Source organism: Leucoraja erinacea, chromosome 34 (genome assembly GCF_028641065.1).
Source record: "Leucoraja erinacea ecotype New England chromosome 34, Leri_hhj_1, whole genome shotgun sequence".
NCBI lineage: Eukaryota > Metazoa > Chordata > Chondrichthyes > Rajiformes > Rajidae > Leucoraja > Leucoraja erinaceus.
Window position 1 is genome coordinate 9,626,600 of NC_073410.1, and position 21,522 is coordinate 9,648,121.

The 21,522-nt window shown below is 38.0% G+C and overlaps 1 protein-coding gene across 3 annotated transcripts in view; it reads left to right on the top strand.

The window, feature by feature from the left end:
- The window catches only part of LOC129712985 (serine-rich coiled-coil domain-containing protein 2-like), a 336,356-nt gene that overhangs the window by 258,637 nt on the left and 56,197 nt on the right, over positions 1 to 21,522 (top strand). For all 3 annotated transcript variants that reach the window (XM_055661816.1, XM_055661817.1, XM_055661818.1), the window contains exon 10: positions 15,028 to 15,126. In XM_055661816.1, the coding sequence (XP_055517791.1) occupies positions 15,028 to 15,126 (99 nt within the window). The remainder of the gene's footprint in view (positions 1 to 15,027; positions 15,127 to 21,522) is intronic.

Below are 21,522 nucleotides of genomic sequence, written 5' to 3' on the forward strand. Positions count from 1 at the left end.
CTCCGCTCTTGCCCGACGGAACTCATCCCCACATGCTATCCTATCCTCTATCCATTGATTCAACCTGCATTAAAGACACCTCAAATACCCTTCAACACTTTGATAACTTTCAGTTTCGAGGCCCGCAGTCACTCATCTTTACCATGGATGTCCAGTCCCTCTACACCTCCATCCTCCACCAGGAAGGTATCAAGGCCCTCTGTTTCTTCCTTCCACCCATCCAATTTCCATCTGCTAACACTCTCCTTCACCTAGCAGAACTTATCCTCAGCATATCCTTTGCTCGACAGCTACTACTAGTCCAGGAGATCATTCCAGGTTTAATGAGACTGCAGAATGGCGTACTTGGAATAGAATCAAACCAACCAAAAAATCATGAGGTGTCAGTCAAATGAAGCTGCAATTACAGGATTATGTTTATGCTAAACAGCTTTCAATAGTGATGTTGCACTCAATGAATTAGCTCAAAGATCTGGAGTCTGTCCACATTTAATCATGAATGGAGATGGGTTCTTCAACAACTGCCAGGAAGAGTGGTCTCCAAGCCCATCCTCACCGATGGTGATGCCCAGCATGCGAGTGCGAAAGACAAAACTGATAAGCAGTATGCATTTACGCTACAGAGGTCGGAGATGATTACCATTGCCAACAAGAAACATTGACACCAACATTTGATATGCAACGATGTTGTCATCATTGAGTCCTCCACCAACAATATCCCCGGGGCCACTCTTGACCAACCACATAAATATCATTACTGCAAGAGCAAGTCAGAGGGTTAATATCTTTGTGCAAGTGATTCATCTCCTCAGACCGTAAGACCGTTCCATATTCTATAAGACACAAGACGGAAGGATGATGGACTGCTCCTTCAGTTGCTTAGGTCAATCAAATGCCAATTCTCAAAGAAGTTTCATATCATCCATGATAAATCAGCTAGCTTGAATATACCCCATCAACTACCACAAGCATTCATTCCTTTTACCATCCTTAGTGCGCAGTCAGCAATGGGTCCAAACTGCAGTTGCTCAACCAGGCTACATGAAAAGCGCCTCCCAAACCCATGATCTCTCCCACCAAGAAGGGAAAAGCCAACATATGCAGGGGACATCATCATCTGCTGGTTCGACTTCAAAACCTGCTTTTGTTCCAAAATCCATTCATTTGGTCACTCAGTCTCTGAATTGAATCGAGGTGTAAAGATTTATTGATACTCTCTCTATCCACTGATCATTGCTGTATCTACCATAACCAGACAGCTCCACCTTCATAACATAATTGAAACAAATAAAATGATGAATTGAAAATAAGACGCCTTTCAAGAAAAGAACAAAAAAAATGTGCATGAAATGAATCTCCTAAATTGCTTTGAGAGAAGGAGAGATTACCAGCATTTGTAACTTATCCCGCAGTTTGACTAAAACAAGTCAATTACAGGAAATGTCTTCTTTTAAGAAGGCTATAATTTTTAAATCAATTCCTTGTTATGTTCACTGGAGATGAAATAGTTGACTGCAGTTTTCTTTCTCAAAGCGTTGATTAAAGTAACCGGAAAGATGACAATCACTTAGGTTACGAAGCCAGTAACGCTAAATGAATTGGGGGTTATAAATGCACATTAGTAAAAGTGGCTTCAGTCATTTGACAGGATGTCAAGGATCTAAATCAAAAAAACGTTATCAGATTATCAATGGATCATTTGAGATCTGCATATCCGTCAAATTAACATTCATGCTAATATAATTTAACAGGTCCTACTAATGCAATTAGATGACCTAAGTGAGCTCTAACTAAATGAGTCTGCAGAACCGGTGTCTATCTTCATTTAAGCTATGGAGTTGGATTTTGGAGATCATCTGCTTTCATTAACTGCAATGGAAAATCATGTTCCCATTTCAGGGTACACAGAAAGCCGATTTCAAGCATTTTTGATTGATTCCCAAATCCATGTTTGGCTGCAGAGGCTCCAAGCTGGACATTTTCTTAATTCGAATGAACATTTATCGAAAGCTTTGTTTAATTCAACAGCTTTGCCTTCTGTGTACTATCAAAGATCCAAAATTGCCACATTTAAATTTTAGGAAATTCCAAATGTTTTTTGAATAGTTGGTGTAGAGTTCTTTCCAAGAGTTAGTTTTGATAAATGTTTGGACTGTGGGGTAGGCACATGTGAGATCTTGGAATTCTCAAATTTGTGTTCATAAATGTGATATTATTATTTAAAGCGATTTACACATTACTCAAAGCAAATATTTAATTATTGCATTAAAATATTTGTCATGTAACCAACAATGTACATTTAGAAAGTATCCTTATTATGTTAAGTTTAACAACTTAATGAGAGTATGTTTTTAAATATGCTTCAGTTTCAATCTGAAAACTAAAAGTAAAATTCTTAAAAATACATAATTCAGCCCTGTTTAAACTATTATTTGCTTGGCCTATGCTGGCTGAGCATTAGTGCAACTAAGATGGAAAGTGAATGGTATTAATGTCAAATGCCAGAGGCTGGGTTGGAGAGCAGCTCTTTTTCTGCCTCATCTGAGGGTTCTGTGTCGTGCTACAGGTGCCACCTCTGGGACTTTGGTTACAGCCCACTCAGACTGTGAATGAAGCTCTTCTGCTACTGGAATAGAACTATGTGGTACCGTGTCACGATATTGTTAATTCCACAGGCTTAGACATAAATTAAACAAAGAGAATAAATGACAGTCCTTTGACTGCTGGACTTAAATCAAAGAATATAGGTATCTCAGATATGTTACTAATAGGATGCATTGTACAAAGTTAGTGCTCCGGGCACTTGAAGGAAAATCCTAATTGATATCAATTGATCTTTTTGTTCAGATTTTTATTGATTAGTTTGACATGACACCAATTCCTCTGTCATAAGCGGAACTGTTAGTGATTTAAAGGATGAGTGCATGGTGTCTCTTGATATTTTTGAAAAAGAATCAGCTTAACCTTAAGGTACACAAAAATGCTGGAGAAACTCAGCTGGTGAGGCAGCATCTATGGAGCAAAGGAAATATTTCCTTCGCTCCATAGATGCTGTCTCACTCGCTGAATTTCTCCAGCATTTTTGTCTACCTTCGATTTTCCAGCATCTGCAGTTCCTTCTTAAACAGCTTAACCTAGTTGTTATGAAGTTTGACTCCAACAAAGGCTATGGTTGGCTCCTGTTGATAGTGAAAAGGGAGACAGTTGAGAGAATGATTAATTTATTTAAAACAAAAAGCCTCCAAACAATTGTCTTCAATCCTGTAATACAGTGTATTTACTGAAGATTGGCGAGTTGAAATAAAATGGTGTTTGATGAATTGCATGTTTCAAAGCCTGTTGTGTATTAACATTTTAAAGGGTTAATGGGCGTTTCTGTAGCATTTGATGTGTAAGCAGATATTTGTCAGCTTCCTTTCACCAAATTGTATCATACCCGCATACAAATTATAGGCGTACCATGTGCCAGCAGGGAGTATTTAGATTCCTTCAAGGGGAACTCATCCTCGAATTTGCACAAACACTTAAAAATTAATTTGAGGGTGGCGCATGATGAGAATTATTGCATCCTTCTTCATTCCATGTTTTCTTGGCCAGCTCAGAGGCACCTCAGCAGCTAATGAGAAGTTGGGATGGATACCAAGTTTCTTCCACCTGCAGGCTTATTACATTTAATTTCGATAAATTGTGCAGTTGTTGTTGCTCCCAGCAGCAGAATCTAACCAATGTTTATTTCCATGCTGTGAAATATTTCACTGTTATGCATTCAATTAAAAGACTAGCAGAAAAATAATGGCTCTGAAAAGATACAGTAATTTTGGTCACACTCTCCAGGCAGTTGCTTTATTGAAAATGGAAAAGTACCTCTTGGAATTGTTATTTTTAATATATAAGTAGATAGCATTTTCAAACTAATAAATGATTGCCAGTTATATATAATAAACACATCTCTTTTGGTAACATTGATCCCAGCTTCTTATTAATTTCTTCATTCCTTTTCTATCCAGAATGTTTCTGATTACCTTGCACCATTTGAGCCATTTACTTTAAACTTCCTCTTCTGCTTTATTCCATAGCCTGATGACCTAGCATTCCATATTCTATGATATAATGTGGTTAGTTAAAATTAGTTGCACTTTTCACTTTCCACTTACTCTTTCTGCTCCTTCCACATTCCATTCCCACTCCCGTTCTTATTCCATTTCCTCTCTACCTCCCCCAACCATCAAAGCAGGCACTGTCCTCCACTTTAAGCCCCCCTCCGCTATATACTCTCTTGCACGCTTGCTCACTCTCCCTTATTCACTAAAAACAGTTCTCCAAAATCCACCCAGTTACTAAAAGTTACTGTATATCACCCAAGTGAAGAATATCAAATTCTGTAATGGGTCGATATCGTTAAGCACATCTATTGGAAGGTTTTGAAGCATAATGGTAATCAACACACATCACGCTGCGATGCTCAAGCATTCACAAATTGTACCTAGTGGAATAGTCAATAGTCAGATATAATAATTCTTCATTATAAGAAATACCATTGCACCATTTGCAAATAGATAACCAGTGAAACGTTAGCAGTTACACCATGAGCACTTAGATTCTGATGTCTTAAAAGTGCACAAAAATTCAACAGTTCTGTTTGAAAAATACATATATAATTATAGCCATATCCAGTCAAGTCAGCCAGCATTGTCTGAAGAGAAAAATTAATGTGCAGTAAGGAACTTCAGATGCTGGTTTAAACCAAAGATAGACACAAATTGCTGGAATAACTCAGTGGGATAGGCAGCATCTCTGGAGAGAAGGAATGGGTGACGTTTCGGGTGGTTCACCTCAAGCATGTTTAATTGTCATATGTACCGAAACAGAACAATGAAATTCTTAATTACAGCAGCACAGCAGCACTCAATAGATTTAGTTTGTGCTTATCATTTTGGAGATACAATGCAGAAACTGGCCTTAGGCCTACCAGCGATCACCCTGTGCACTAAAACTATCTGTCGCACTAGAGATAATGTCACACTTTTTTTTTTACCACACCCATTAACGTACAAAACTGTATGGGAGGAAACTGCAGCACCTCAAGAAAACCTACATGGTCACAAGGAGAATGTACAAACTCCATACAGACCGCGCCCATAGTCAGGATCGAACCAGGGTCTCTGTACCAGTGAGGCAGAAACTCTATCAGGAAATTTGAAATAAAAACAAAATGCTGAAATGTTGAAGTTGAAACTTCCCAGTTCAAATATGACCAGTTTGAGTTGAATTGGATGAGAGCTGTCCATTAGACACAATTAATGTCAAGCAAGAGAAACACTACCTACCTCAAACCACTTACAGCTGAAGAGGCTTTCATTTTTGAAGAAATGGGGCACTCTGCAGTTGAATCAATATGGACACAATGACCTAGTTTTATGTGACCCCTAATTTTGTTTAAATTGTTGTGTTCTAGAAAATGCATAGCATTGATAGATGAAAATTGCTTCTATTTTTTGGAGCTATTCTTGAACATCTGATCATTTCCTTGGTTATTGTTAGAGGTAAAATGTGGAACTAATGCTATTGCAAACAGCTGTAAGTGAGCCGCAGTAGTTTTGGACCCTTTAATAAGATACTTTGCACTGGGAAATAGCATGCTTCCAGTCATTGAGATTCTCCTATACCGTGCATTTACAGTATTTTTCTACGCGGATTTAAACTATAGCGTTGAGGCTTGAGCATATAATCTCTGCTGGTATTGTGAGCAATGCTGAAGAATTGTTGGACAACTGAGGGCTCCACATAGGATGAGATGTTGAACACTGAGCCCTTGTGGCCTGCATTTCTTTTTTATCTCTTTACATTTGAATAAAGAGAGCTGACAATAGGAATAAAGTGTTTGTTTTCAAGCAAGCAGACTGTAAGCATTGCTGAAATTCATACTGAGCTCCAAGCTATTTGCTATTTTAGTAAAACATTTTTCACCTATTTTATACCAACCTTTACAAGTCCATGAGGTACAGAAAATAAAGTGTCAGCATCTCCTACAGTGCAGCATTCCCATGGCATTGCACAACATTGTTTCTCAAATGTTTACATTTGATTTAAATCCATTTCAGAAGAGAATGTACCGACTCTGTACAGTATACAATTATGTAGGAAACTACTTGTTAGTATAGTGAAGAGTAGAATAACAGAAAGTTTTCAAGTGGATACATTGGAATAGATAGACACAACCCATTTGAAATTGAGTGCAGAAACATATGAAGTGGAAGGAGTGAGAAGATACAATTTGGATCAAGGGTACAAATAACGAGTATTTGCAAGAGCAGAAAGATGCCAGCATTTGTGTTCATCAGGGCAGGTTAACTAACCAATCTTTTGAGAAAATGGGACCTGGATTATTCCAATTGTGTATGAGAAGGAGATGGTGGTGAGGCACCTTATTGAACCAGTACAGTCTTCCCCGATGGGGTTGCTTGTCCATGAGGCTTGTGCAGCAGAGACTAGTTTCTGATTATTTGGACCTTGTCATTTGTCTAAGAACGCCCTCTATCATGGCCATGTGGTAGCTTGTGAGTCACATCAACCCGACAATTAAAGAGGACATGTTCAGGCAACCGCTACTCAACCTTGACCCCAAGTGACTGCTTGAAGAGAAGACACATAACATTGACAAGCAAGAGGAATAAAAGCTATTGTGGATCGTATTTTGCTCTAATTCCACTATCGGGTAAAGCAGAGTGTCCTTGATCCTGGTATTTGAAATCCTAACTGTGGTGCAACAAGAGCAGTTCTTTCTTATTTAACTGTGATTAATTGCAGTTGTTCAATCTGAAGAGTTCTCCTCTTGTAAACACAATGGATGCAGTGAATCCTTGCCATGCTCACAGCACTTAAATACATAGAGACAGAAACATGATCACAATTTGTTTCATCACTTAACTTCTCCCATAAATAAAATCAGATATAAAGCTTTGGTTTCAAAGATGAATATACCCTCCATCTTCATAGTGTTAATGATCTTCCAATGTTTATTAAAAGAGGATTGAAAGATATTGATCTGAGATACAGATTTATTATTTGAATGAGAATTATGTCAGTGACTTTGAAATTAACTTAGATTCATACCAACAGCACATTTTAGGTCCTGATTTATGAAAAAGGATCTATTAATGTATAACCTATCAAAATGTTCATGGTTGTATTCATATATTGTAAATTGGGAATATGCCATTTTATCAATTTAGTTTCACAGACTATTTGACGAGTGCCAAGGTTTTGGCAGCCTTGCCCAATTCAGTGTTTTAAAAGCTTAATTCTTTGATATTCATGTGATCTAAAATTTGCCCCACAGCAGACAGCACTTATGGAATCTCAAGCATTTTAACAGATATGTGTATTAGGCTACACAACTTTTAGCCTGAATAATTAATCAGAAATCCATTTGCCAACTATTAGAAACCAAAATGTCTATAGCAAATTTATGTGCCTTTGTTTACTCTCCCAGAAATCTGAACAGAAAATGTACATTGTTTTTAAATGGAAACATTAGATGCTTGAATTTCCTTCATCTCTCTGAGATATTTAGCCAAACCCTCAAACGTTCATTTATGTGGTAGCACTGAGGCATACAAGCTGTTTGAACTTTTGCAGGTAATACATGGAATAGGTTATGTACTGAAACATTTTAGCAGAGTGGAGCTTAAAATCATCTGAAATTTCTGAAGTTTCTTTGTGATATTGTTTTCAGCCATCTTGCTGAGATTTACACCACATGTTGCTGCATTTATGCATCCTGGTAAATTTGAAATTGTCAAATATCCAGGACCCTCCACAAATCACTCCTCATTGGGTTTTACGAGTGAGTAAGAACAACTGGAATGACCGTCATTGAGAATTCCCCTGCTGTGTATTATTGAGAGAGGAGGAGGTGGTACCAAATTTGCATGACTCGGGTGCATCGGAAAGGAGCGAATTCACTAGCTCAGCAACATGGGCTTGAACATTCTTCCTATCTGCTTACGTCCCAACAAACACAGTTACTTCTCAAAAAATAGAATTTATGATGAGCTTTATAATCTGAAAAAGGTCACTCTGGTCACCATTTAGATCTTGATTAGTGTTTTAATTATAATTTTTAAAATTGATGTAGAATAAACTGGATATTGTTGAGTGTTCACCAGCACATCTTCCTCCTTGTGATCAATTGAATGTCACATTTAATTACTGTACAGAAACTCAGAATAAAATATTGGAAATTATTTTACTTAGTACATGAATTTCTTTAGAATTTACCACTTGAGGTCTGAATATTGTGCAGCAAGTGGGGCATATATTTTGGACTGAAGCTAAGTGTGTGTGAGGAGGTCTGTCTATGTAGTGATAAGTTTAAAAATAGCAAGAAGGTACTTCTGCACATTAATTTTCAGCTAACATTCAGTTATCAGGTTCAATCCAGTGGTTTGCTGGTCAACTTCATTCATATTTACATCCTTATTCTCCAAAGCAGATGTCCACTTTCTTTCAGTGGTAAAAAAGTTTATATTTTGATGTACTAATTGAAATGAGAGTCAACCTCTTCTGAGGTCCTGTGAGGCTGACATCATCTCTTATGTACCTTAACTAATTTCCTGGGAGCCAAGACCTTTTAAAAACCATTTTATTAAACGCGATTGCAAATTCAAAGTTAATTCTCATCAGCTAATGGTGGGACTGAGTGTCTGGTCACACTTGCAATTATTTGAGGACGATTTTAATCCTCTCATTATTGCTACCATTTGATGTGTTGTTCCAAATAATTTATGCAAGTTAGCTTTTGCTGCAGACTGTTCGAAGAGAGGCTACTGAGCTCAGTCATCCTTCCAAAAACATTCTAGAATTATATATGCCAACTGGCTGGAGATCCAAGCCAGCTCTTTTTTTCCTTAAAATTGATTCACTCCAGCAATAGAATGTCAATGAGTATAATTTATCATCAGTGTATGTCCTAAGGAGACCTGGTATTACTAGTCAGCATGGTTCCCTTGTATGCTGAGCTGATGGTTAGTGGATCAGATTCCATTGTAATTCAGGGGAGTGTGTTTTTCTTATTCTGTGTCAATGCTAAGCAATTAGCAATTCATTCTGCCAGATGAATACACACTAAACCATTATTAAAAGTTTCATTTAGTTCTTTAATTTATTTTTTATGCATTGGCAGATATAAAGACTGAACATGCTTTACACCCTTAGTGCATCTCAATATGTGTCATAGCCAAAAAATATTTCTGGGGTGTAGTCACTATACTAAGAAACATACCATACCAAGACCTTTTGCCATAAACAGCAATGAGATCATGGATAACCATGATTCTTAAAGGCAGTTCAGAACTACCTTCTTAAGGACCAGAGAGAGTTAACCTTGCCTGTAATGTCCATAGCCTCAAAATTAATAGTTCTCCATCGATGCAGAGAAATACCTCAATTTGTCTCTTAGCACTCAGTGAGTATAAATTATAACTTTTTTTAAACTGTTGGTGGAACTCAGTCTCAGAGAGCATCTGTGGATAGAAATGGACAGCCAACTTGATTTTGGATCAGGAGCCATCAGACCTATTGAGTTAAATTGCTGCAATTAGATTGGGTTGCCAATGCCTCAGTCGGCATCAGTGGTGCTGAAGTATAGATGGCTAAGAACTTGAGGTTCTTTGGCATAAATATTACCAACAATTCATCCGCTTCCAACCACATTGACACTAACACCTCTTCTTCATCAAAAGACTAAGGAAATTCAACGTGCCTTCTATGGCTTTTAACAATTTTTACAGATGTACCATAGAAAGTGTCCTATACTAATCATTCTCAAACTTGTTTGGCAACAGCTCTACCCATGACCACAAGAACTTGCAGACAGTTGACATCCCTGTCAATCCCGGCATTCTCTCTTCTCATCATTTTCCTCAGTCAGAAGATACAGAAGCTTGAGGTGCCAGATTCAGGAACAACTTTTTCCCACCTGTTATCAGGCTACTGAACGAACCTCTCCCGCTCTCCCATCCTCTCACATTGCACTTTTTAAAATCTGCTCTTTTTCTTTAGCTATAACATTGCAATGCTGTAAAATTATATTATGCACTCTAGTTATAGTCATAGAGTAATACAGCGTGGAAACAGGCCCTTCGGCCCAACTTGCCCACACCGGCCAACATTTGCCAGCCACACTAGTCCCATCTGCCATGTTTGGTCCATATCCCTCCAAACCTGTCCTATCCATGTACCTGTCTAACCGTTTCTTAAAACGTGGGGATAGTCCCTGCCTCAACTACCTCCTCTGGCAGCTTGTTCCATATACCCACCTCCACCCTTTGTGTGAAAAAGTTACCCCTCAGATTCCTGTCAAATATTTTCCCTTCACCTTGAACCTATGTTCTCTGTTCCTCGATGCACCTACTCTGGGCAAGAGACTCTGTGCATCCACCTGATCTATTCCTCTCATGATTTTATACACCTCAATAAGATCACCCTTCATCCTCCTGCACTCCAAGGAATAGAGTCACAGCCTACTCAACCTCTCCCTATAGCTCAGACTATAGTCCTATCAACATCCTCGTAAATCCTCTCTGTACCCTTTCCAGCTGGACAACATCTTTCCTCTAACATGGTGCCCAGACTGAACACAATACTCTAAATGCAGCCTTATACAACTGCAATACAACCTCCCAACTTCTATACTCAGTACTTTGACTGATGAAGGCCAATGTGCCAAATGCCTTTAAATGCCACCCTATCTACCTGTGACCACCTTCAAGGAACCATGCACCTGCGCGCCGAGATCCCTCTGCTCTAGAATACTCCTTAGCCCTACAATTCACTGTGTATCTACAACACTCCCCAGAGCCCTACCATTCACTGTGTAAATGGTAGTTATTTTATCTCGATTGCATTAGGTGTCGTACTTGATTATGGTTTGATTTTATACATGTAAGGTACGATTTGACTGAATAGCAAACAAGTTTGTAACTGTATCCTACTACACATAGCAATAATAAACCAATACCAATGTAGGCTGAGCAAATGGACAAAATACCTACTCCATATTTTAGTGAAGAGCATTGGTCTATTTTTATTTGTTTAGAGTTCTTGCATCCATCCATGCTAATATATATGCTCGACAATTTTTTAATCTATTACAGACGCATATTATTCTAAATATAAAACAGCATGCCTTCAAATAAATTAGATTTATACTGCAGGCTATCTGCTGTTGTACAAAGTACTGCACAGTGTGATTGTCACTTATGATTTACCCACTCAACGTACACGAGATTTTGCAGCAGTCTCTTCATCTTAAAATAATGTACACTTCTTTTCCAGAGAAAATTAGTTAAGTATTTGAGTTTTTACTTTATTTTGTTGCATTGTATGATCATTGTTGTGGCCATTATTTCCATTGATATTCCTTAACTATCAATCAATTAATTGATCTCAATACTAATCTATATATTAAAAACCCATCATAAACATTAGTACAAAACTAGAAACTTTGTCCCAGATTTTTTTACGTGTCAAATTAGCGGATAGGCTAATGATGTTCACTGTTTAGTTTAGTTTAGACACAGTGCAGAAACAGGCATTTTGGCCCACCGAGACCTCACCGACCAGCGATCCCCACACATTAACACTATCCTTCACATACTGGGACAATTTTAATTTTTAAACCAAGCCAATTAACCTACAAACCTGTACGTCTTTGGAGTGTGGGAGGAAACCCACATGGTCATGGGGAGAATGTACAAACTCCATTCAGACAGCACCCATAGTCAGGATCGTACCCAGGTCTATGGTGCTGTAAGCAGCAACTCTACCGCTGTGCCACCTCTAACTGCTGCCCTGTTTATGTGCCAGTGATACTCCAATGGCAAGCAGAAGATGTTTGGTCGGAACCACATAAAGGTTAATGCCTGAGACATGGTACAAGTAGATTTGCATCAACAGCATCTTGCATAAATTGCTGCCTCGCTTACAGTTAATACAAGGTAAATTCACCACAGAGGTCTTGTGATTTCAATCCTTGTATCTTTCCTTTCAACAATGTGATAATTGTAGTTAAATATCTCTGCTGCTCTAAATTAATTATTAGAGGTTCTGAGTTTATTGTTTTATTAGTTGAAAACTTCAAACTTTTTACATATTTATTTTTTCTTTCTGTATCTGAGTTGCATATTTGAGTTTATTATGTGGCCATTGGTGGACTTGTAATTTTTTGATACTGAATTATGAATGGAAATTACGATTTGGGATTATATTTGGTGATTATCAAACATGTACGTTATTTTATTTCTATCTTAAAAATCGCTTTCAAATCTGACATTCGATAAAGTGATTTGTTATGCAAAATACATTTTCATGTGAAGGCTTAGATAGTTAAACATGTATCACATGAACAAAACCAGCCAGTAAAAATCATAATGAGAAAATCTTACTGAGAAAATGCTTAGCTTTGAGAGTTAAAGTCCTACAAAAGATGAGGGTGAAGTGGACTTGTTCTGATTTCTCTCTCTTAATTGTTGAGGGAATTATGTTTGTACCTATTGCATTAGCCCCAAGTCATCTTTGCCCTTGTTGAACACTTATTTAACGTCACTATGGGTCTAGGGATTCCTGCTTTATTGTCTTCTAAGGTGTTGCAGCAGTTCATGTTAATCAGAATACATTTTTTTAGTTCTCCTGTTGGAAAATAAACGTAAGAATAGGACTAAAATTTAGAACATCAAAATAGCTTTGTGTAGATGAAGATAGACATTTTATAAACTGATTAAAAGCCAAACGCAGGCACAATTGCTCCGTATGCCTTTGGGGACGGCACAGCGGTAGAGTTGCCGCCATACAGCGGCAGAGACCCAGGTTCAATCGTGACTACGGATGAAGTCCTTACGGAATTTGTACATTCTCCCAATGATTTACGTGGATTTCCTCTGGGTCCTCTGGTTTCCTCCTGATATCCAAGATGTGCAAGTTTGTAGGTTAATAGGCTTCTATAAAAACTGCCCCTAGTGTGTCATTTATGGGAATCGCTGGTCGGTGTGGACTCAGTGGATCAAAGGGGCTGTTTCCATGCTGTATCTCTAAACTAAACTAAACTAAAGCCATTAGTCGTCAAATGCAGTCGGATTTATTGTCATATGTACAAGTATAGTGAGTTTCAGGTACAATGAAAAAGATTGCTTGCAGCAGCATTACATGTACTTATTTGCTGACAAACACGGAAATAACGTTATTTTTCCTAAAAGAAAGACTATGCAAAAAATCAAGCCATTGGTGCAGAAACATAATTAGGAAAAAAACACAAAGTGCTGGAGGAACTCAGGGGGTCAGTCCCCATACTGTTGTTTTCGCTCTGACAATACTACTTATTTTCCAAGCTGTAGTCCCTTCTCTCTTTGCCTTTTATCTCCTTTTTTTCTCATTTGTGCTGATATTTATTTTTTCATTTTGCCTATCACTTCCACAACTTAAATATTCTGGAATATTGAATTCCCAACCTTGGACACTTTACCGGCATATCCCATTATTGGTTGTTAGATTGTACTAATTCATTCTGTTCTATTTTTCATTTATGTTTTTTCAATTGATTATGTTACAGAGTGATTCTGTATGGTGTAAAATAATTGCATCTTTCCCTTAACAGAGTTATATACATTGTAGTCCGTTGCTTTAATTACTACCAGATTCCTTCAGCTCACTGGAAGCTGAGGATGCCTTGCTGACCAGAACAGTATGAATTGAGTCATCAGCTGCTGCTGAAAGAACACATTCATCTGTGTTGTTTGACTGGTGTATAGTCTAGCTGTTCCTGATTAGAATAAGGACATTACGATAAGGATAGAAACTCATTACTGCAAGAAATTGCTTTGCCTCAGGATTTGCAATGTGGTGCAACATCTCCAGAAATGAATCTCTGTCCAACAAATGATTCATTAATAGATGTTTTCTAAAAATATTTACCATTTGGCCAAGTCATAAGTGTTGTTCAATATTGATAGATATTGTAAAAAGAAAACCTGTATATGCCTTGAGGTAAAGCATTGATTATGTTTTAAAATGTTTTCCGAGATTGCAGTGCCATTGGCATATGACACTGCAACATGTTCTGACCAGCAGTATGTACTGTCGTATCTAATATTGTGTTAAGAAATACAGGGGCCGCTTTTATATGTATAGAGGCTGCAACAAATAGAAAGGTTTTCAAAATATTTACCTTGTACAGGTCTCTTCCCCAGGTATCTTGCCTTGAAATAAATTGCAATAGAGGTCATAGTGGATCAGAAAGTAAAATAGCTGCAGAGCCTTAATTGTAAAATGTTTCAAGGTGCTTTACAGGAACATACTTGGTTAAAAACTTATGCCAAGATAATGGAAAAGCAATTAGGAATGCTTTATCAAAGAGTTATGTTAAGTAATTCTGGAGAAATTAGAAGTTGATAAAGAGGTTTAGAGAGCCAATATTTGAAGAAGGGTCTCGACCCGAAACGTCACCTATTCCTTCTCTTCAGAGATGCTTCCTGTCCCGCTGAGTTAGTCCAGCTTTTTGTGTCTATCCTGAATTTATGAGCTTGGTAAAAACACAGTTGCCAATAGTTGTAAGGATGGAAGTGGGACGTAGATAACGTAGAGTTAAAGGAGCATAAAGGGCCTGTCCCACTTACGCGACCTTTACAGGCGACTGCCGGCACCCATCACAGGTCGTCAACATTTTCAACATGTTGAAAATTCAGTGGCGACCAGAGAGACGCCACGACTCTTTGGAGACCTCTCACGACCATCGGCTGAGAGAGAGAGGTGTTGGGGCAAATGAGTCAAATTTTGTTTGAGGAATTCCAAGGTTTGCTAGGGCGAGAAGCCATGTAAAAATATTAGCAAGATAATAAGAACTTTAAAATCAAGAAGCTTGGAAAGCTATAGCTGATTATATTGAGCACACAAGGAAAGCATGACACCAAGGTGTTGTGACATTATTTTATGTGGGAGTTTATTTGACCAATTGCTGTTTTTCCTTATATACAGAGCACCAGATGTCATTGCCGGAAAGAAAATTCAGCCACAAAAGGACCAGCGTGTTCTAATGCCGATAAGACCACCCAAACAGTCAATAAAGGAATATCCGTAAGTCCATTGCCTCCTGATCACTTAGCCTGATCATCACTCGCCTCATGTATCCTTTCTCGATTTGTTTGTCTTTCATTTTCCATATCTCCATACCCATCATTGTTCGAAATACTGTTGCACCAACTCAAGGTAAAAGTTACGATATTTAGGATGTGTACTGGCATGCAAATTAAGAAAGTACATTAACAAAATATATCTCCTGTTATGAATAGTGGATTTAATAGTTTTCTGTTCTGACTTGTTGTCAATGGAGGGTTTTGATGTGTTAAAACAAAATTAAACCTTTTAAATATCAAATACCTTGTCCTTACAGAGCCTGCTAACCCAGTGGTTGGCATAGTAGGAAGTATTGTGTAACAACATCAACAACAACGTCTTCCAACCAAGCTTGATGAAGCTTATGTTGAAGTTATGACAATTAACACTAAACCTGTCCACCGTCTGAAAATGTTTATGCCTATCTCAGAACAGAGATTAGCTCTCAATTGAATGTTGCCGTGACAAAAGCTAAACGCTTGCTTCAATTTGTTGATTGTAGTATGTAGCAGCATGTAGTAAAACTTAAATAGATGGGGGAAATTTCAAACATCATACTTATTTTTCCTTTTATTGTTTTGGTATGCACTTGGTAAAACCAATGTATGCTAAAATATATAATCAGCAAACATTTGTTACGGGTTTCACATATTATCTCGCACGTACCATATTTTTATCAGGATGATAACTGTAGAGGCAACAGGAGAACATGTTGTGACCAAAATAATCACTCCAGTGGTGGTAAACCATACTACCCAACTTTTCTCCCAGTCATACTGGCTCTGTTGGCCTCACCACTTCAACAACTAAGAGTTTATTGTGTTCTAATCACAAAATATACCGATCTTCGATACTGAGCATAATTGACAATTGATTAAGGTTATAGTGCAGGTTCATACACTATTAATAAATTCTACCTGCATTTACAGGGGATAACCTGTTATCCAGCTATGGTGGTGCATGAGAAACAGTTAATGTAACCGCAGTCAAGATACCCAGTCAAGAGCGACCCAGGCTGTTCAAAAGTAACCATGTATCAAACTGCAAAAACAAATTAAAGTTTTGTTTATCTTTCTAATTAAAACAGTTTTCCATTACCTTCAGAGTAATGCGTGGTATCATGCACAAATGTTATCTCTATCTAGGTACATGGTATAAGCATATTCTGCTGCCTTTTATATTATCAGCAAATAGGTATTTTGCAGTTCTAATGCAAATTATGTATGGATAAAATACACTATTGGTTTCATTTTTACAAAGTCTTTCCAATTTAACGTTCTCATTGCCCTAGCACCTTTCTTTGGAACAATTATAAATGTAACCTCAAGCTGCGCCAACATATCCATAAAGAAAGAGTAATCAATTAGCTCTTCAAGTCCTTTCCACAATTTAATGAGATCATGGCTTTTTTGTGACATAACTCATGATCTTCACCCTTATTCGCTAACTCTGTTCATGAATAAAAATCTGTAAATTTCAGGTTAAAAGTTAACAATTGACCTTGCATCAATTGCTGTTCCAATGTTTTACTGCATTTTATATGCAGAAATGTTTCCTAAATGCTGCTAGGACTGATTGCATTTTTATTTGCTACTCATGGACTTGAAACTCCCAACTGTCCGAAACAGTATTTTCTTCTAAAATTCTGGGTTTTTATATTGAGGATGCCATATACTGCTTAATTATCCAAACCCCTCCCCCTCTCCTCTCCTCCCTCCCCCACTCCCATTTCCCTCTCCTCTCCCCCCTTCCCCTCGTCCTCCCTCCCCCTTCCTTTCCCCCTCCCCCCCCTCCTCTCCCCCCCCCCCCCCCCCCCCCCCCTGTGTGGGGGGTGGTTAGTGTGTGTGTGATGCTGCAAGCCCCCCCACCCCTGCAACCTGCGTGTTGAGGGGCCGGGACCCAACGGGTCCCCCTTGGTCTAGTACCTTTTAAAAATAAAGGCTGGTTTGTACACAAATGAAATCTTGCTTCTGATCCTACCCACCTAACTTTAGAAGCATCCTAGAGAGAGAATGCAGGAAAAAAATCACTAAGATGGTTTCAAGAATGATCAATTTCACTGGTAACGTTACATATAAGAATCTGGAATATTCTTCATTGGAGCAAAGAGGGTTGAGCAGAAATTTGATGAAATCATTGAACTTGATCAAAAGTGGCTGGTTCATAAAAAGTAGATTACGTACCTGATTCACATTGGGATAGGTTGTATGTGTCCTACAGCAGCTAGGTTCTCTGTGTCACCCACAGTACAGGACAATCTACAAGGTCTAGGTGAGGAAGATTGCAGTAGGATTCATTGAACTTGGTCTGTAGGCTGTTTCACGTGTAGAGTAAGACTCACTGTATTCAATTTTGCAACATGGATTTTAAAAGCCCCCAACATAATCCGTTGTTTTGCTATGATTTTTTTTTTTTTTTTTTTTGACTCATTTTGCTATTGGTCCTTCTTGATGCCTGCTAATTTTGCAAAATTCAGAGTCATTTTCTACAATGGGTCAAGCCTACCAAGAATTTGTTCAGGATATCTTCAGTTTAGTTTGGGTGAACTAAAGCGGAGAGGAAACCATTTTGTTGGTCAGGTTCAATGTCAAACCATATTTGAAGTGACAAATAAATACATTATTTGCAATATTGATAATATTCTATTACCCTTTGTATCATAGAACATTAGAAACACTGTGTTCTATTAATTTGATTAAGATACAGATACAGATACAGATAGCCACATTAAGGTGGTATTATTGAATATAATATTGAATTCTCATGATTAATGTTTGTTCAGGTAGTTGTTAGTCCTCTACATTTCAAAGCTGGTTTATTACTGGTATGGTTGTGCTCTATTCCCTTCTTTCATTCAGAACCTTGGAAATAATTTGTGACACGGTGAGCTTCTGCAGCCCTGTGTTAATGGTTGTTATCCCAGTTCAAACACAACAGCAATTTTAATCTAATTGAATTTCTGCCTGAATGAAAGCAGCGGAGATGCATTTTATTGGAGGTGGTAAAAATTGTTACTTTCATTGAGCGACTACCAAGCAAGAACGGTCTGCAGTTAATCCTGATCTTTTACGGTTTCAGAGACTGGAACAAGAAAGATGACAAGTTGTTCATAGTATGACTTAGGCCTAATTATTGGAAGATGTCTGGCTTTGACTCGTACTAACTTTTTTTTAAAGTTATAGAGCCAGAGACTATCCTAAATTTAGAAGCACTGACTGCTATGAATTATTTTTGGAGTAAATTTGCTAGTATTTGTAAATTGTAATAATTCACTTAAAATGGTTAAGCCCTCTGAGATTCCCATCAGAGATTAACTCACTCAGAAAATGTTGGGAACAGCAGCAGGTCAGGCAGCATCTGTTGAAAGAGGAACAGTAAAAATCTAAAGTCCGACAGTCTGAAGTTCTCACAAAGAGTACATGAATTGTACCACACTGTGAAGGAAGCACAGGATAATCAATAAAATGTTGCATTACTTCCCTGAATGTCAATGGTGTCACATGTGTGTTCTCTGATAACACAGACGAAAAAATACGATGGCCAAGCAGATTCATGGTTTAACACGAGGTAAATACATTCAAAATAAATCAGCGGTTTGAATTCTGTTTATGAATATGTGAAAATAAATATGATTTGTAATTGTGCCGACTAGTTGAGAAGATTTAGCGCAGCTAATGACTGTTAAATATGAGTGGGTTAGAGGGGTAAAATGCATTTCAATGAGCTGCCCTTCCACTTTGAAGATCTAATTAATAACAAATATCACTTATCATTTTAGAGACTACCTAGTCTGGAATAAATAATGCTCCAATTAACTATAGTGGGGATTAAAACGATTGCCTGATAATCCTTATAATAAACCCTGTTCTCTCGCAATTGACTTCACCTTTAGACCTGTGGCTAAACACATTCACCTTTTTACCTTAGCTTCCCTTGGCCTGAGCTTGGTCCTGTTTCTTCGCTGTCACCACAACTGCTCACTTCTCTCTTTTCTCTACAACTTTTCTCTTCCCTTCCTATGTACTTGTTGTCAGTTGCTATTCTTTTTAAATTCTCATCGTTGTCCAATCTTTTCTGACTATCACTTCTCTGTCTCCGTAACTTTCCCCAGCCCTAAGGTAAAATATGATTTCTAAACACTTCCAGTTCTGACATCTTATGATTTCTTGATTTTACTTTGTCCACCACATCAAGACCCTATATCTGTCAATCTGTGCTAATGGAATTTTAAGTTCCTGCGATGTAAATCATAAGAATTAAACACAAAGTGCTGGAGGAATTCAGCAAGTCTGTGGAGGGAATAGACAGATGTCGTTTCAGATCAGGACCCTTTAGCCTCTTTGAGCAGAAAGTTCCACCACTTTGTGTTTGCTCAAGACCCTCCACAAATGCCGCCTGACCTGCTGTTCCTCCAATGCTTTATATTTTGCTCAATATTCCAGCATCAGCAGTATCTTGTGGATCATAAGAATATATTGATAGAACATTATATAATGAATTCATCTCTTTATTAATACTTATATTTTAACCCTGTTACTTTATAATAAGTAAAATTTAATTTGAAGATGACCATATTGAAGGACTCGGGATCTCTGAAAGTCATGACCTTTTGGGGAAGTGTTCAAAGATGGTACTGGAGCAAATGATTCATGCATTTCTTTATAATGTTCTATCGAGAATTCATTTAGTCAAATTTGAACCACTTTTTTTCAGGACTAGAGAAGTGATGGAAGAGGTTATGGACAAGGCTCTTCCCATTAGGTTGTTATCCGGCTTTCCTTCACAAATTCTGATTATGTTTCACTTTTAGAAATAATCTAAATAAATATTTTAGCTGCTTGGGTTGATTACATTACTTCTCTGCGATATATTGCTGCGATAGCACATACAAGAGTACAGCCGTAAATGGATTGCCGTAAATGAGATAATTATTAGTCCTGAGGTCACAGAACTGAATGGAGAGCAGGGTATTGATTAGGTATTGAGCTTATAAATGCTGCTGCAGTCTATTGAAAAAACAAATAGTTTTGTATATCTTGGAAATGTAAAACAGGGTTTATTACTTACAAAAACAGGAGCTGCTATGACAAAATGGTGCATTTTGTTTCTTACTATTTAGAAAACAGTTTAACAGTTTCAGATTTCCTCAATGGCAATAGTTAGTTTGAAGACATGCTGATGTGGCCAAAATTATTGTAGTGGATATGCAATTTGACAAACATGTTCTGTAATGCACTGACGTCTGGTTGGCAGATGTGCAGAGCATTGCTGCAGTGCATTATGGATGCTAAAGTGCATTATGGATGCTAAAGTGCATTATGGATGCTAAAGTGCATTATGGACTTCTGCCCCAGTGCACTGTCCCCCCCAAACCCCCACCCCGGATTGATCTAGAGCATGGACAGGACTTTGAAATTTGAGCCAAAACTGGGCACCTCTTGCATGTGGTCTCAGTGGATTGTTTCTGTACACTTTGCTAATCAGGGGATGTGGTATGGCAATACCTGCCTGAACTGTATGCAAAAAATAATTTCACTGAGCATTTGCACATGTGGCAATAAGTGACGCGTGTTCGCGCACGGTGCCCCAGGATTTTGGGATGTACAAAATCTTTGCACGCCATTTGCGTGACGCGCATATCACGCCCAAGTGGAACAGGTCCTTTACTTGTAATGGCACAACAGAATATGTAAACATAGTCCACTGTAAACAATATAATAATGCCTGTCCTGCTGAGTTACTCCAGCATTTTGTGTCTATCTTCAATAACAATAATAGTTATGTTGGTCAGAGCTTATTTGAGGTTGTTGTGTTTACTAGCCGAATGGCTGTAGGGAAGAAGCTGTTCCTGAACCTGGACGTTACAGTTTTCAGGCTCCTGTACCTTCTTCCCGATGGCAGGGGAAGTCATGCACAGTCACTGAAGGAAACACTCAACGTCCCAGACAATCCATCCATGCACTTGATCATGAATAACATGCCCAATTGTGGGAGGGTCTATGGTTCCCATATCACACTCTCCAGCCATCTCAGATCCTATAGAACTTTGGAGCAAATCATCCTCAACCCTGAGAGACTGCTTTAGAAGAAGACATTTAATTTAGAAATATTTCACCGGTTTAAATTGCAGTCTTTGGAATTAGATACCTTCAAAAACTGTAGACTGAAGGCTATTGTTTGTGAAATTATAAAATGGTGTCTCAGCCAACTGTAATCACTTTGGTCCTCCTGGATAATATCCATAGACATGAGCATTAAAGAATGGAGATTGTATCTTTACATTATTTTAATGCATGGAAACTAAGTATAGCTTTGGGGTTTGATATCCCAACAAATATATGCTCTGGCATAATTAAA